This window comes from Myxocyprinus asiaticus, chromosome 34 (genome assembly GCF_019703515.2).
Source record: "Myxocyprinus asiaticus isolate MX2 ecotype Aquarium Trade chromosome 34, UBuf_Myxa_2, whole genome shotgun sequence".
Taxonomy (NCBI): domain Eukaryota; kingdom Metazoa; phylum Chordata; class Actinopteri; order Cypriniformes; family Catostomidae; genus Myxocyprinus; species Myxocyprinus asiaticus.
The window spans coordinates 43,487,324-43,501,214 of NC_059377.1; the positions used below are offsets into that span (position 1 = coordinate 43,487,324).

The window sequence follows — 13,891 nt, forward strand, 5'->3', positions numbered from 1 at the left end:
CAGTCACCCTCTCACCCTCTCTTTCTCTCTCTCTCTGTCTCTCTGTCTGTCTCTCTCTCACACTCTCTCTCTTTCTCTCTCTCTCAGTCACCCTCTCACCCTCTCTTTCTCTCTCTCTCTCTCACACTCTCTCTCTCTCTCTCTCAGTCACCCTCTCACCCTCTCTTTCTCTCTCTCTCTCTCTCTCACCTTTTCTCTGTCTGTCTCTCTGTCTCTGTCTCTCTCTCTCTCAATCACCCTCTCACCCTCTCTTTCTCTCTCTCTCTCACCTTCTCTCTGTCTCTCTGTCTGTCTCTCTCTCACACTCTCTCTCTTTCTCTCTCTCAGTCACCCTCTCACCCTCTCTTTCTCTCTCTCTCTCTCTCTTTCTCTCACCTTTTCTCTGTCTGTCTCTCTCTCTGTCTCTCTCTCTCTCTCTCTCAGTCACCCTCTCACCCTCTCTTTCTCTCTCTCTCTCACCTTCTCTCTGTCTCTGTGTCTCTCTCTCACACACTCTCTCTCTCTCTCACACACACACACTCTCTCTCTCTCTCTCTGTCTCTCTCAATCACCCTCTCACCCTCTCTTTCTCTCTCTCTCTCTCACCTTCTCTCTGTCTCTCTCTCTCTCTCTCTCAATCACCCTCTCACCCTCTCTTTCTCTCTCTCTCTCACCTTCTCTCTGTCTCTCTCTCACACTCTCTCTCTCACCTTCTCTCTGTCTCTCTCTCAATCACCCTCTCTTTCTCTCTCTCTCTCACCTTCTCTCTGTCTCTCTCTCACACTCTCTCTGTCTCTCTCTCTCTCTCTCTCACCTTCTCTCTGTCTCACTCTCTCTCTCTCTCACACTCTCTCTGTCTCTCTCTCTCTCTCTCTCACCTTCTCTCTGTCTCACTCTCTCTCTCTCTCACACTCTCTCTGTCTCTCTCTCTCTCAATCACCCTCTCACCCTCTCTTTCTCTCTCTCTCTCTCTCACCTTCTCTCTGTCTCTCTCTGTCTCTCTCTCACACTCTCTCTCTCTCTGTCTCTCTCTCTTTCTCTCTGTCTCTCACTCTCTCACACTCTCTCTCTCTCTCTGTCTCTCTCTCACACACACCCTCTCTCTCTGTCTGTCTGTCTCTCTCAGTCTCTCTCTCTGTCTGTCTCTCTCTCTCTCTGTGCTCTCTCTCTCTCTCTCTCTCTCTCTCTCTCTCAATTCAATTCAATTCAGTTCAAAGAGCTTTATTGGCACGACAAAAACATTTTGTCATCAGGTTTTTTTTTTTTTTTTAAAAGTTCTGGTTGTCCCTCAGGTTTCTACAGGATACTACAAATCTTGCAGCTATATTTGCACATTCTTCTTTTTCATTTAATAAAACAGTGAGGGCAGTGGTGGCTCAGCGGTTAAGGCTCTGGGTTACTGATCAGAAGGTCGGGCCACTGCCAAGTTGCCACTGTTGGGCCCTTGAGCAAGGCCCTTGACCCTATCTGCTCCAGGGGTGCTGTATCATGGCTGACCCTGCACTCTGACCCCAGCCTAGCTGGGATATGTGAAAAAAAGAATTTCACTGTATATGTGTGATAAATAAATATAATTATTAAATTATTATGAATTATTACACATTATTTGTGCCAGATCTGTCTGCGGCGGCCCGTCTCTATAGCCAGACTGTGCTCTCTGAGTCTGTACATCATCAGTGCTTTTCTTAACTTTCTGTCAGTCACCGTGGTCAGATAGTTTGCCGCAGTGTACTCTCGATTTAGTGCCGAATAACATTCCAATGTGTGTTGATTTTTAATGGTGAATGATTTTTAACTCCTCTCTGGGTGCTGTAGCTCTGGGTGTGGCTCTTGATGTGCTGTTGGATGTGGTATTGTTCTCTGACATGCGTCTCGTTGGATTTCCTGGGTTTGGGTTTGTCCTGCTCCAACAGGGGCTTGTCTGGTTGTTCCGATTTAAAGCAACATCTTTCATTCTTTTTGCCAGCACATGTACAACATTCCTGTATAAATGAACATGATCATACAGACAGCATATGTCCAGATCTGTGTGGTGGGCCGGGTGGACATTAGGCAGTAGGGCGCAGTGTCTTGAGATGCTGGCATTTATTTTGGTGATTGTGTGAGGATGGAAATCTTTCCTTGGGAGCAGAGTGTGTATTATGATGTGACTGGGGCAGCCGAGTTGTGACTCTGTTAGGAGCTCCAGGGCTTTCTTAGTGTTGGGGCACCAGAGTTTAACAGCTCGGTGATGGGGGAAAAGTTTATTTACATCAACACATTTTCCATTTGAATCGATGAGTAGCACTATTTCCGGTTTCTCTATGCTGAATGGCTTTGGGCTGCTGTCTTGTGAGTGCTGGCTCTGTTGTGTGTTATCTGGCAGGGGGTGCTGTGGCATCAGTGGGTTGTCTGAGTCAGCTCCTACGGGGCGGAGGGTAGCAGTGGTGCTGTAAGGGTCTGTTCCTGTCCCTCTCTTGTCCTGGCTGGGTCTCTCTTTTCCCTCAGTCTTTGTGGGAGGGCTGTGGTCTGACCTGGGCTCTGGTGTTCTCTGTGCATTCTGCTCACATGACGGATTCTCATTTAATAACACTTTCTCTCGCTGCATAATTTCATTTATTGCACTGTAATCAGCATGGAATGCCTTTAGGTTTCCCTGGACCATAACTGTGCCATTTTTATATATACTGATAGTGATCATTGTGCTGTCAGGATCATCTGTCTCTCTGATTTTCCAGCCATTACAGATGCCCTCTTTCTTTACTGATGGTTAGTGGCTGATTACAGCTTTGTGCCAGAAGCTGGGGTTATCAGAAAAGAAAATGAGATTGCTTATTTCTCCATTTTTAAACAGGTCTGCAAAAAGTGTCTCTGGACTGTCTTTAAGCAGCTTCTGTTTAAACAGTTTTCTTGCAGTGTCACAGTGTCAGTGTCTCTCTCTCTCCCCCTCTCTCTCTCTTTCAATTTCAATTTTAAAGTACTTTATTAGCATGATTGTGTTTACATACAATATTGCCAATACACAAAACAGATGATGACAAGACAAATAATAATAATAAAACAGTAACAAATAACAATAAAAACAGAATTAAAATAAGGTGTCAATGAATAAAATAAAATAAAAACTATAATAATATATAATACACTATACAATATAAAATAAGCATTTAACAAGACATTATGAACATAAGAAAATAAAAATACTGTCTCTCTCTCCCCCTCCCCTCTCTGTCTCACTCTCACTCTCTCTCTCCCCTCTGTCTCACTCTCTCTCTCCCCCTCTCTCTCTCTCTCTCACCCCCTGTCTCACTCTCTCTCTCACCCCCTCTCTCTCTACCCTCTCTCTCTCACTGCCTCTGTCTCACTCTCACTCTCTCTCTCCCCCTCTCTCTCTCTCTCTCACCCCCCTCTGTCTCACTCTCTCTCACCCCCTCCCCCCTCTCTCTCTCTCTCACCGCCTCTGTCTCACTCTCACTCTCTCTCTCTCTCTCTCTCACCGCCTCTGTCTCACTCTCACTCTCTCTCTCTCTCTCTCTCACCCCCTCTCTCACACCCTCTCTCTCTCTCACCGCCTCTGTCTCACTCTCACTCTCTCTCTCTTCCCCCTCTGTCTCACTCTCTCTCTCCCCCTCTCTCTCCCCCCTCTGTCTCACTCTCTCTCTCCCCTCTCTCTCTCTCTCTCACCCCCTCTCTCTCTACCCTCTCTCTCTCACTGCCTCTGTCTCACTCTTACTCTCTCTCTCCCCCCTCTCTCTCTCTCTCTCTCTCCCCGCCTCTGTCTCACTCTCACTCTCTCTCACCCCCCTCTGTCTCACTCTCTTTCACCCCCTCCCCCCCCCTCTCTCTCTCTCTCTCTCACCACCTCTGTCTCACTCTCACTCTCTCTCTCTCTCTCACCCCCTCTCTCACACCCTCTCTCTCTCCCCTCTCTCTCTCACCCCCCTCTGTCTCACTCTCTCTCCCCCCTCCCCCTCTCTCTCTCTCTCTCTCTCTCCCTCTCCCCGCCTCTGTCTCACTCTCACTCTCTCTCTCTCTCACCCCCCTCTGTCTCACTCTCTTTCACCCCCTCCCCCCTCTCTCTCTCTCTCTCTCACCACCTCTGTCTCACTCTCACTCTCTCTCTCTCTCTCACCCCCTCTCTCACACCCTCTCTCTCTCCCCTCTCTCTCTCACCCCCCTCTGTCTCACTCTCTCTCCCCCCTCCCCCCTCTCTCTCTCTCTCTCTCTCCCCGCCTCTGTCTCACTCTCACTCTCTCTCACCCCCCTCTGTCTCACTCTCTTTCACCCCCTCCCCCCTCTCTCTCTCTCACCACCTCTGTCTCACTCTCACTCTCTCTCTCTCTCTCACACCCTCTCTCTCTCCCCTCTCTCTCTCACCCCCTCTGTCTCACTCTCTCTCCCCCTCCCCCCTCTCTCTCTCTCTCTCTCTCTCTCCCCGCCTCTGTCTCACTCTCACTCTCTCTCTCTCTCACCCCCCTCTGTCTCACTCTCTTTCACCCCCTCCCCCCCTCTCTCTCTCTCTCTCTCTCACCACCTCTGTCTCACTCTCACTCTCTCTCTCTCACCCCCTCTCTCACACCCTCTCTCTCTCCCCTCTCTCTCTCACCCCCCTCTGTCTCACTCTCTCTCACCCACTCCCCCCTCTCTCTCTCTCTCTCCCCGCCTCTGTCTCACTCTCTCTCCCCCCACCTCTCTCTCTCTCTCTCTCTCTCTCTCTCACACCGCTCTCTGTCTCACTCTCTCTCCCCCCCACCCCTCTCTCTCTCTCTCTCTCTCTCTCTCCCCCCTCTCTCACCCGCCTCTGTCTCTCTCTCTCTCTCACACCCCTCTCTCTCTCCCTCTCTCTCTCTCTCTCCCCGCCTCTGTCTCACTCTCACTCTTTCTCCCCCTCTCTCTCACACCGCCTCTGTCTCACTCTCTCCCCCCCCACCCCTCTCTCTCTCTCTCTCTCTCTCTCTCCCCCCTCTTCCGCAGAGCTCCACCACAGTGAACGCAGGTACGATCATAAACGCTATTATTTCATTTCATCCGTCTGATTTTATAAACCATATCTACAATTCTGATCAATAAAAATACACTGTTGCTAATTTAAACGCGTTTAGTTTGTTTTCCGATGTTTAATCGTGTTTTAGCAGAAGCTTTTGCTGCATGTGATTATAAACGCACATGCGCATGTCGGTCATGTGTGTATTTCGGTGTATTTTACGCTATGACGTGTGTAACCGCATATTATAATCCGTTACAATACGTTTGGATCCGGTTGTGCGAATCTGATTTGCGGGCCTGCAGCCGAATAACGGCGAGGGTAAATCCGCTTTCATTTTAAATATGTGCTGTTTATTTCACATTGATTGACCGGATCGGTTCTGCTGGCTGTTTTCTGTATTTATAGAGCCGCGATATCAGATCCGCGTTGCGTTCGGACTCTCATCTCATCCGCGGTCGCGGGTGTTTCTCTAACCGGCAGGATGGAGCAGTTCCTCGGCCGCCCCAGCGCTCCGCCCGGCCCGGTTCTGCAGGTGTGTTTTCCCAGCGCTCGCGCGTCGGTTCTGGAGAATCTGAACCGGCAACGCGAGGAGGGTCAGTTGTGTGATCTGTCCATCCAGGTGCAGGGACAGGTGTTCCGAGCGCACCGCTGTGTGCTGGCGGCTTCATCCCCTTATTTTCATGACCAGGTGAGTGGAGAACTCATATTAATCTTTGGGCTTTCACATTTAAAACGGTGATCATTCTTAACCTTGGGTCATCGCTTTTATTCGCATATTTACGAGGTTTATAACACTGAAGTACAGCACGCGACCTAGCCTTACGGTTTTGTTATGGTGGCTTGACAAAGTGAACATACCGTTATTCTACAGATAGATGTCAGTGAAATAGGCCAGAAATCAATGAAGCCCAGGAATGTTTTTCTGAAAGAGTTTTGCGTTCCCTCGCAATAGTTCAGCGTTCCCTCGCAATAGTTTCCGTTCCCTCGCAATAGTTTCCGTTCCCTCGCAATAGTTCAGCGTTCCCTCGCAATAGTTCAGCGTTCCCTCGCAATAGTTTCACATTTCCTCGCAATAGTTCAGCGTTCCCTCGCAATAGTTCAGCGTTCCCTCGCAATAGTTTCCGTTCCCTCGCAATAGTTCAGCGTTCCCTCGCAATAGTTCAGCGTTCCCTCGCAATAGTTCAGCGTTTCCTCGCAATAGTTCAACGTTTCCTCGCAATAGTTTCTCATTTCCTCGCAATAGTTCAGCGTTCCCTCGCAATAGTTCAGCGTTTCCTCGCAATAGTTCAACGTTTCCTCGCAATAGTTTCTCATTTCCTCGCAATAGTTCAGCGTTTCCTCGCAATAGTTCAGCGTTTCCTCGCAATAGTTCCGCGTTTCCTCGCAATAGTTTCTCATTTCCTCGCAATAGTTCAGCGTTCCCTCGCAATAGTTCAGCGTTCCCTCGCAATAGTTCAGCGTTTCCTCGCAATAGTTTCTCGTTTCCTCGCAATAGTTCCGCGTTTCCTCGCAATAGTTTCTCGTTTCCTCGCAATAGTTTCTCGTTTCCTCGCAATAGTTCCGCGTTCCCTCGCAATAGTTTCACATTTCCTCGCAATAGTTCAGCGTTCCCTCGCAATAGTTCAGCGTTCCCTCGCAATAATTTAGCGTTCCCTTGCAATAGTTCAGCGTTTCCTCGCAATAGTTTCTCATTTCCTCGCAATAGTTCAGCGTTCCCTTGCAATAGTTCAGCGTTCCCTCGCAATAGTTTCTCATTCCCTCGCAATAGTTCAGCGTTCCCTCGCAATAGTTTCACATTTCCTCGCAATAGTTTGCGTTTCCTCGCAATAGTTTGCATTCCCTCGCAATAGTTTCACGTTTCCTTGCAACAGTTTGTGTTCCCTCGCAATAAATTTTGCATGCCCTCGCAATACATTTACCATGATTTTACTAAAATAATCCTATTTTAACCTTGATATTTGTAGTAAAACCATGCTAATACAGGAAAACAAAAACTATGGTAATAAAAATCATAATTGTGGTTAAACTATAGTAACCACAAGATTAACCATGGTTAATCTATAGTAAAGCCATGTTACGTAAATCAAGTACTTGTAATCAGATTAAGTTACATTTTAAAAATACATGTAATCAGATTACTGTTACCTTTATGGATTACATGATTAAATATTAATAAGGCAGTCAATTTTTCATAATGAATTGATTCCCCTAATTTTTATTCTTTTTAAATATTAAAATTTTGCATTTCGAATCAGCCTACAGCTGATATACGTTCGATAAATTAAAAAAAATTTTTTTAAAAAGAGGGGGGCGGGTGGATTTTCACATACAGACCTGATACTAGCCACCAGCCATAATTACACTGAAGATGAAGCGTAATCTACACAGAAAACAAACGATTGCTTTAATGCGGTAAAATTTACTTTAGTTTAGCAAACTGCTTTTATACTCGGCTTTAAAAATGTACGCGACTGTGCTTTTGCAACCATTTTTGAGACTTTTTTTTTGTGACGTTGATTCACAAATATAACTGCTCCGATCTGTTACCACACATTGATGTGTTTGCACTGCCAAAATTGCCTTAATAAGAATATTTCAATTTCCTTTTTTATTTCACTCAGAAGTAGACAAATAGCGAGCCAAACACACACACACACACACACACACACACACACAAAATCGTATAAATTCTCATAATTTGATCCATTAAGTTTTTTAATATTTTACTTTACATTTAAGCAAGATTGTCAAAATGGTACAATCTTATCCGACTCAAATAAATCAAAAATTAGGTTAGAATCTAGAAACAATCTGATTAGATTACCTTAATTTAATCCAAGCGATTACATTACTGACAACATTTTAAGCACTGCTGATGACGAGAGTTGCGTCACACGTCTGACTGAAGTACACTTTGGGTTTAGTGTGCGGGATAGCAGTGAAATATATTACGTTAGCAAATTTTATTTCATTAATATTTCTAATTTTGATGCACGCCATAGCTTTAACATTGACAATCCCTGATTATAGACATGTATAATTAATAAAATAAAAAAAAGATCACATTCTAGAATTTTTCTGTGGCTCCCTGTTTGAGAACCGCTGACCTACAGCACGTTTTGTAAATGTCGTCCTGTGCAGTAAATCTGGTCTGGTTGTTTTAAAACTAATCTGGTCTCTTCATCACTCCAGTTAAAGCGTTTACCATCACAGCATTTTCTTCAGACGTTGAAACTAAACTCGGCATATAAAAGTTTCTATGTCTTAAATTGACTTAATTGCAGGGCTTTTCATACTACATTTTTGCATGCGGGTCAGTCCATCTGAAGTGGTCCAGTAATTATAAACTTGGTTGCTTGAGCATTTTTAATTTTCCTAATTATTTTGAGTGATTAGCTCTATGTATTGATATTGCAAAACCCCCTTTTGTTTTACTTGGTTTTAACCACAACGGCCATCTTTGTATCATGGCACACAACAAATTCTGGTTATACAGCTGTTTACAGAAATCTCAATATCTCGGCTCAGGATGGTCCTAGCGCTGATCTCTAGAGCACATTACAAGGTACATGTACATATATAAAAAATGCACATTCTTGTTCCTTAGACTTCGAACTGAAGTCCTAATGTAATGCTCAAGATTGCTCAAAGTTCCACTTTTAGTGTCCGTTTATAATGGGAAGGGTTCGAGTCTCAGTCTTAATTTTGTTAGGGGGTACCTAGGTAAGTATAGTGTGCATGCAGAACATTTCAGGTTTGAGACTTCTCTTATTATTATTTTTATGGGGGCAAGAAAATGCAATTTTTAAAATTCCCCTCACTTTCGTGTTGAATATCTCTGTTGGGGAACCAGATAGGAACCTGACATTTTAACAGAAAGAATTCCTCTATAGTCGCATTCTGCTGTAAAAATTTTGATGTCCCTATCTTTAACTCTAGGTGCTGATTTGTAAACTTCTTTTAGAGTTCATTAAGGTTACTTAAAACTAACCAACTTTTTGAAGAACCCTGTGATGGATCATGCTTCACTCTTGCTAATATCAAAAGTAGTAGCATTTTCGACCTCATTGAGAAGCATAAGCTATTGTATGTCAATCATAAATATAATTACTGTAAAATACTGTTAAGTTTTATTATTTGTTATGCTTATATTACATCTGTTAATTTCTCAAAATGCATGAATAAAGTAGGCTTTTCTCCAGATTTCTACTAGCCCTAGCTCTGTAACCAGTGGAATCTCAAACTCAACATTTCTACAGCAGAATGCGACTATAGAGGACTTAAATCTGGTTCCTATCTCGTACCCCACCAGAGATATTCAACCCAAAAGTGAGGGGAATTAAAAAAAAATTCACTTCTCTCCACCATAAAAAAAAAAATTAAAAAAAAGTCTCAAACCTGAAATGTTCTGCATGCACACTATACTTACCTAGGTACCCCCTAAAAAAAAAAGATCAACCTGTATTGGACCACATGAGATGGACTGACCCATGCTTAACTTACGGTTAACATCTTTTGTAATGCTGGTTAAGGCCACCAGTGTTGGGTGTAATCCAGTTACAAAGTAATTAATTATTGTAATCTAATAACGTTGTAGACAAACAAGTAGTGTGATGCATTACATTCAAATTCTTTTAATCAGATTACAGTTACTGACTTTCAATTAATTGAATTACTTTGAGTAAATATTAATGCACTTTCTACAGACACCGACTGTAAAATTGGAGTGATGAAGCGATAGTGTTATTTTAAGGCAAATAGAATGGATTTACACAACATTTCCACAGATGTTCAAACAGATCACATGCTGTACTTGGTCAGTCAATGTAATTAACATTGTAAATATGGAAGAACGTTAACCCAGGGTTTACAGATATACAGTGAAATATGGAAACCTCTCTACTACGATTAATTACTCACCCAGGGTAAAAATTAATCACTTTAAGATGAATCGCTTATGATGTATTATACCTCTTTTGTAAGTTGCTTTGTATAAAAGCATCTGCCAAATGAATAAATGTAAATGTAAAACATGAACATTCTAATACAAGATAATCCAGGGTTTAAAAATGACTGGGTTAAAGTGTGAAAGGCCCATCCCACCATCTTGGTTTTGGCCTAGAGTTGAAAAAGACGTTAACCCATGATTAAATTATCTGTGATTAGAAAGACAGATATTAGATAACACGTATAACATAAGCCCCATTCGGACAGCAATTACTGGTCTGATAAGCTTCAGAGTTTCTTGTACCGCTTCACATTTTCTTTTCACCATGAAAGCATGGTTTCCATGACTCCAACAAGAACCGAATATCAATAGAGTATAATTCAATAAGAATCAAAATATTACAAGTATTGCCACACTTGACTTCACACTTGGCCAAAAGCCCTTTTCGGACGGCAGTTATTTGATATGGGGACGTGAGGTAATTCCAGCATTTACAGGGGGTAGTCAGTGATTTTATTGCCATCCGAATCTGAAATTCTCCCACCTTCCATGAAAAAATTCCCAGCCAAATTCCTACTGTTTTATGACAAACACCAAGGTAGTGTGGTAATTTAATTACCTTCCGAATCCACATCTCCGAGTTTATAATCAGAAAGACGTTTTGGAAATCCTTTTTGACCACTGCTAATGCCACATGGTTTCGGTGCACAGTAACAGCTCTGGCAGTAATATACAGACTTAAACAATGAAGGATTGTGAAACAGAAATGTTTGAAATAATTCACAATAATAAAATTACGTCACCGCTTCACCACAGTGAGTGGGAACTCTTAAGGAGGAAATGAAAAATGAGAGCCAGATCACGTAAACTTTTGAAGTGGGCCATTATTATGGCAACAACATGTAATAAAATTGTAATATTTAAATATTTATATAGAGAAACGTGTACTATATACACATTACAGGTCAACCGATATTGGATTTTGACAATACCGATAACAGATTAATTGGCCGATAGTTTTTAAAAATAAATTTATAGAATGATCAAAGAGTTCTTAAGGCCGAAACATAGTCTACGCAAATACGTGAACACAGATGCAAGCACTTGGCCACTGCTTTGCCAATGCGCACTCCGATTGAACATGCTTAATGTGCGTTCTTGCGTTACCGTGGCGGGAACAAATCTCAGTACTCAAGGGAGCGATAGAGTTACCTTCAAACGTCTGTGCCATTTAAACTGAATGTGTTATTTGTCTGGTAAGTTATTCTGGTAAGTTCCTGACTTTAACTTACTTGCTCAGCAAGATTCTCTTCAAACTGCGGCTCCGATATGGCAGTAGATGAGTTTAAATAGAAAACTCACCGTAGAAGCATTTTGTGTATATATATATATATATATATATATGCATATCATTTCACCAGATGAGGTTTATTTATAAAGGAATAAAAACAGACTATCGGCATAGATTTTTGCCGATAACCATTAGTTCCCAAAAAAAAAAAAGCAACTATCGGCACCGATTAATCAGTAAAACAGATATATCGGTCTAAGTCTAATATACATTTATACATAGGGCTTGCACGACTAGTTTATACGGGTCAACTAGTCCCAAAAAAATAAATAGTGTTAATGTCTATCTTATTTAAACGGTTTAATTTCCCCCACCATTTTAAAAAAACAAAAAAAAAAAACACTGATGGATAATTTTAAACGATGTTCATCACTTTGATATATAAAACAAAAGAAAACCATTTTAACCATAGTGACTAAAACTATCTTTACCAGTTCCCAGCTTTAACATTTTATTTTCACTTAAGCATAATTCCAAACTCACTTGAACGCATATACATCGGACATAGTTTGCAGATTGAGAATTTTCCATATAACAAGTGAAACTGGAATCATGTGATCAATCCATCCCCTGTGATTTGTCATCAGAACGCACAAGTTTCATCACAGAGGAGCCATGCTAATGTACTTTTACAGACGTCACCCAGAGAAACAATTGCCATCCGAATAGGGCTGTAGACTACATCTATAATTTCTTAAGCACATAGTAGTCTTCATCCTCAGTGTGTTTATTCTTACCGTGCCAGACCCAAACACAGAGGTTCTGACTGTTGTGGTTGCTTGCAGGTTTTGTTGAAGAACGTAACCACTGTGTCTCTTCCCTCGGTGATGGACCCTTTGGCCTTCGAGAGCGTATTGAACTCCGCATACACAGGTCAGCTCAGCATTGTGCGTGATGACATTGTTAACTACGTCACTGTTGCCAGCTTCTTGCAGATGTGGCATATTGTGGACAAGTGCACAGACATCCTTAAGAGGTCACGACCTTTAGCCCAAGTCAGCCCGAGCGGGGCGACCTCCTCGAGTCACCAGTCACCCAGCAGCTCGGACTGCTGTTTCGCCGATCCAGAGTACCGGGAGCGAGGAACATGCGAGCAATCTCTCGCCCTGGAAAAGAGATCCCTCAGCGGGGAGCACAGCGCACTACCTCCCCTGGCCACCTGGAGGCGCCCACATCAGCAGCAGGGCAGGTGGGGCAAAGGCAGCCTGTCTTTCCCCCTCAGAGTGGAGTCGCCCCGAACGGACTGCACCCCTGTCGGAGGTCACCATGGCTGTACTGTTGCAGCTTTAACATGCAGCAACATGGGAGCAAACGAAATAGACTTCAACATGCGTCACAGGGTCCGAGCGCGCCTCCGAGGAGTGAGGGAGGAGGAACAGAGGAGGAGAGGGGAGAGGTGGATGGAGGCAGATGAAGGGGTGGGAGAGCTGTTGCAGGAGGACAAAGTGAGGGTGAAGTGTGAGGAGCGTCAGTCTGGTGAGTGGAGCTTCTTCATCACTGCTGTTTAACTGCCGTCCACCAAGGGGAGCTCTAGCAACCTGCAGCACTGACATGTTGTTGACTGTTTTGTCTGCTCTTGTCTTCTCCCAGGAGGTGTTGAACCGGGGGGACGTCTTGGAGAGAGAGGTAGTGGAGAGAGAGAACAGGAAGTGTCCGCCTTATCTCAAACAGATGACACCAGTCCGCCCACTGCACATGCTCAGTGGCACCACACTTCTGATTGGCCGACGGGTCAGTGCGTTCAGTCAGATAGCAAGCTATTGGATAAAGACTTGTCCAGAAGAGAAGTTGACGAGGATGATGTAGAGGAAGACGAAATGGACATCGGCCGTTTTGCCGATGGCGGATTCGAGACCTATGATGAAATTGAGGAAGCCACGGGGCAAGTTTCCCAGCGGCCTTTGCTACCGGCGTCTCCCAACGAGTTTGCGCCGGGACCGTCCGAGTTATCCTGGCTCCAAACGGTCTCTCCGACCTCTGTTCCTCCCTCTTCCTCTCCTCCAATCACCTCACCCTCCTCTTCTCTCTCTGGAACATCCTACACAGGCAAAGTTCACTTCTGCCACTGCGGCAAAGCCTACACCCTGAAGAGCATGCGCGACCGGCACGTCAAAATGCAGCATCTGAACCTGCGTCCGTTCGCCTGTCCCGTCTGCTCCAAGAGCTTCAAAATGAAGCACCACCTCACCAAACACGTCAAGACGCACGGAAGTCTGCGGCCATACGAGTGTGCGCTCTGTGGCAAGACAATCGTTTGGAGGGACAGTTTCTTGAAACATCAGGCTCGCTGTCAACGAATGTCCGCTGCAGCAACGACTAGCACCGAAACAGGCTGCGGACAGGACGGCGGGTACTCAAATGTTGTGGGGCAGGTGAAGTTGGAACAGGATGATTATTCATTGAAGGAACAGGAAGCAGAGAGAAGCAGAATATTAAACCAAGAGCAGACATGAGAAGATACACATCCATTTATCTAGAAATTATGTTCAGTATAAAATTAAATATATGTAGCAATTCATAATATAGCTAGAAAGCTCCATTAAAAAAAATTAATAAATGGAATTTGTTTGGTAAATGGTTAATATTTAACACTGTGTCCTAACAAGGCATGATAAATCAAGTTTTTAGTGGTAATTTTTCTGTCCAC

At 43.9% G+C, this 13,891-nt stretch overlaps 1 protein-coding gene across 2 annotated transcripts; it reads left to right on the plus strand.

Moving 5' to 3' along the window:
* Positions 1 to 4,905: 4,905 nt before the first annotated feature.
* On the plus strand, positions 4,906 to 13,702 carry zbtb22a (zinc finger and BTB domain containing 22a). 2 transcript variants are annotated; one of them, XM_051670755.1, is made up of 4 exons: positions 4,906 to 4,954; positions 5,426 to 5,633; positions 12,030 to 12,720; positions 12,835 to 13,702. In XM_051670755.1, the coding sequence occupies exons 2-4, from the start codon at positions 5,427 to 5,429 to the stop codon at positions 13,695 to 13,697; spliced, it is 1,761 nt and encodes a 586-aa protein (XP_051526715.1). In that variant the 5' UTR covers positions 4,906 to 4,954; position 5,426; the 3' UTR covers positions 13,698 to 13,702. The 2 variants fall into 2 exon arrangements, with proteins under 2 accessions (XP_051526715.1, XP_051526714.1); XM_051670754.1 differs by having other exon boundaries at positions 4,911 to 4,954; positions 5,351 to 5,633.
* Positions 13,703 to 13,891: the final 189 nt, after the last annotated feature.

Bases quoted from the DNA above. Each gene is read 5' to 3' on its own strand.
- zbtb22a (XM_051670755.1), top strand. From the start codon at position 5,427: ATGGAGCAGTTCCTCGGCCGCCCCAGCGCTCCGCCCGGCCCGGTTCTG. The intron at 5,634-12,029 runs GTGAGTGGAGAA...GGTTGCTTGCAG, and splicing joins CCCCTTATTTTCATGACCAG to GTTTTGTTGAAGAACGTAAC. The intron at 12,721-12,834 runs GTGAGTGGAGCT...GTCTTCTCCCAG, and splicing joins GTGTGAGGAGCGTCAGTCTG to GAGGTGTTGAACCGGGGGGA.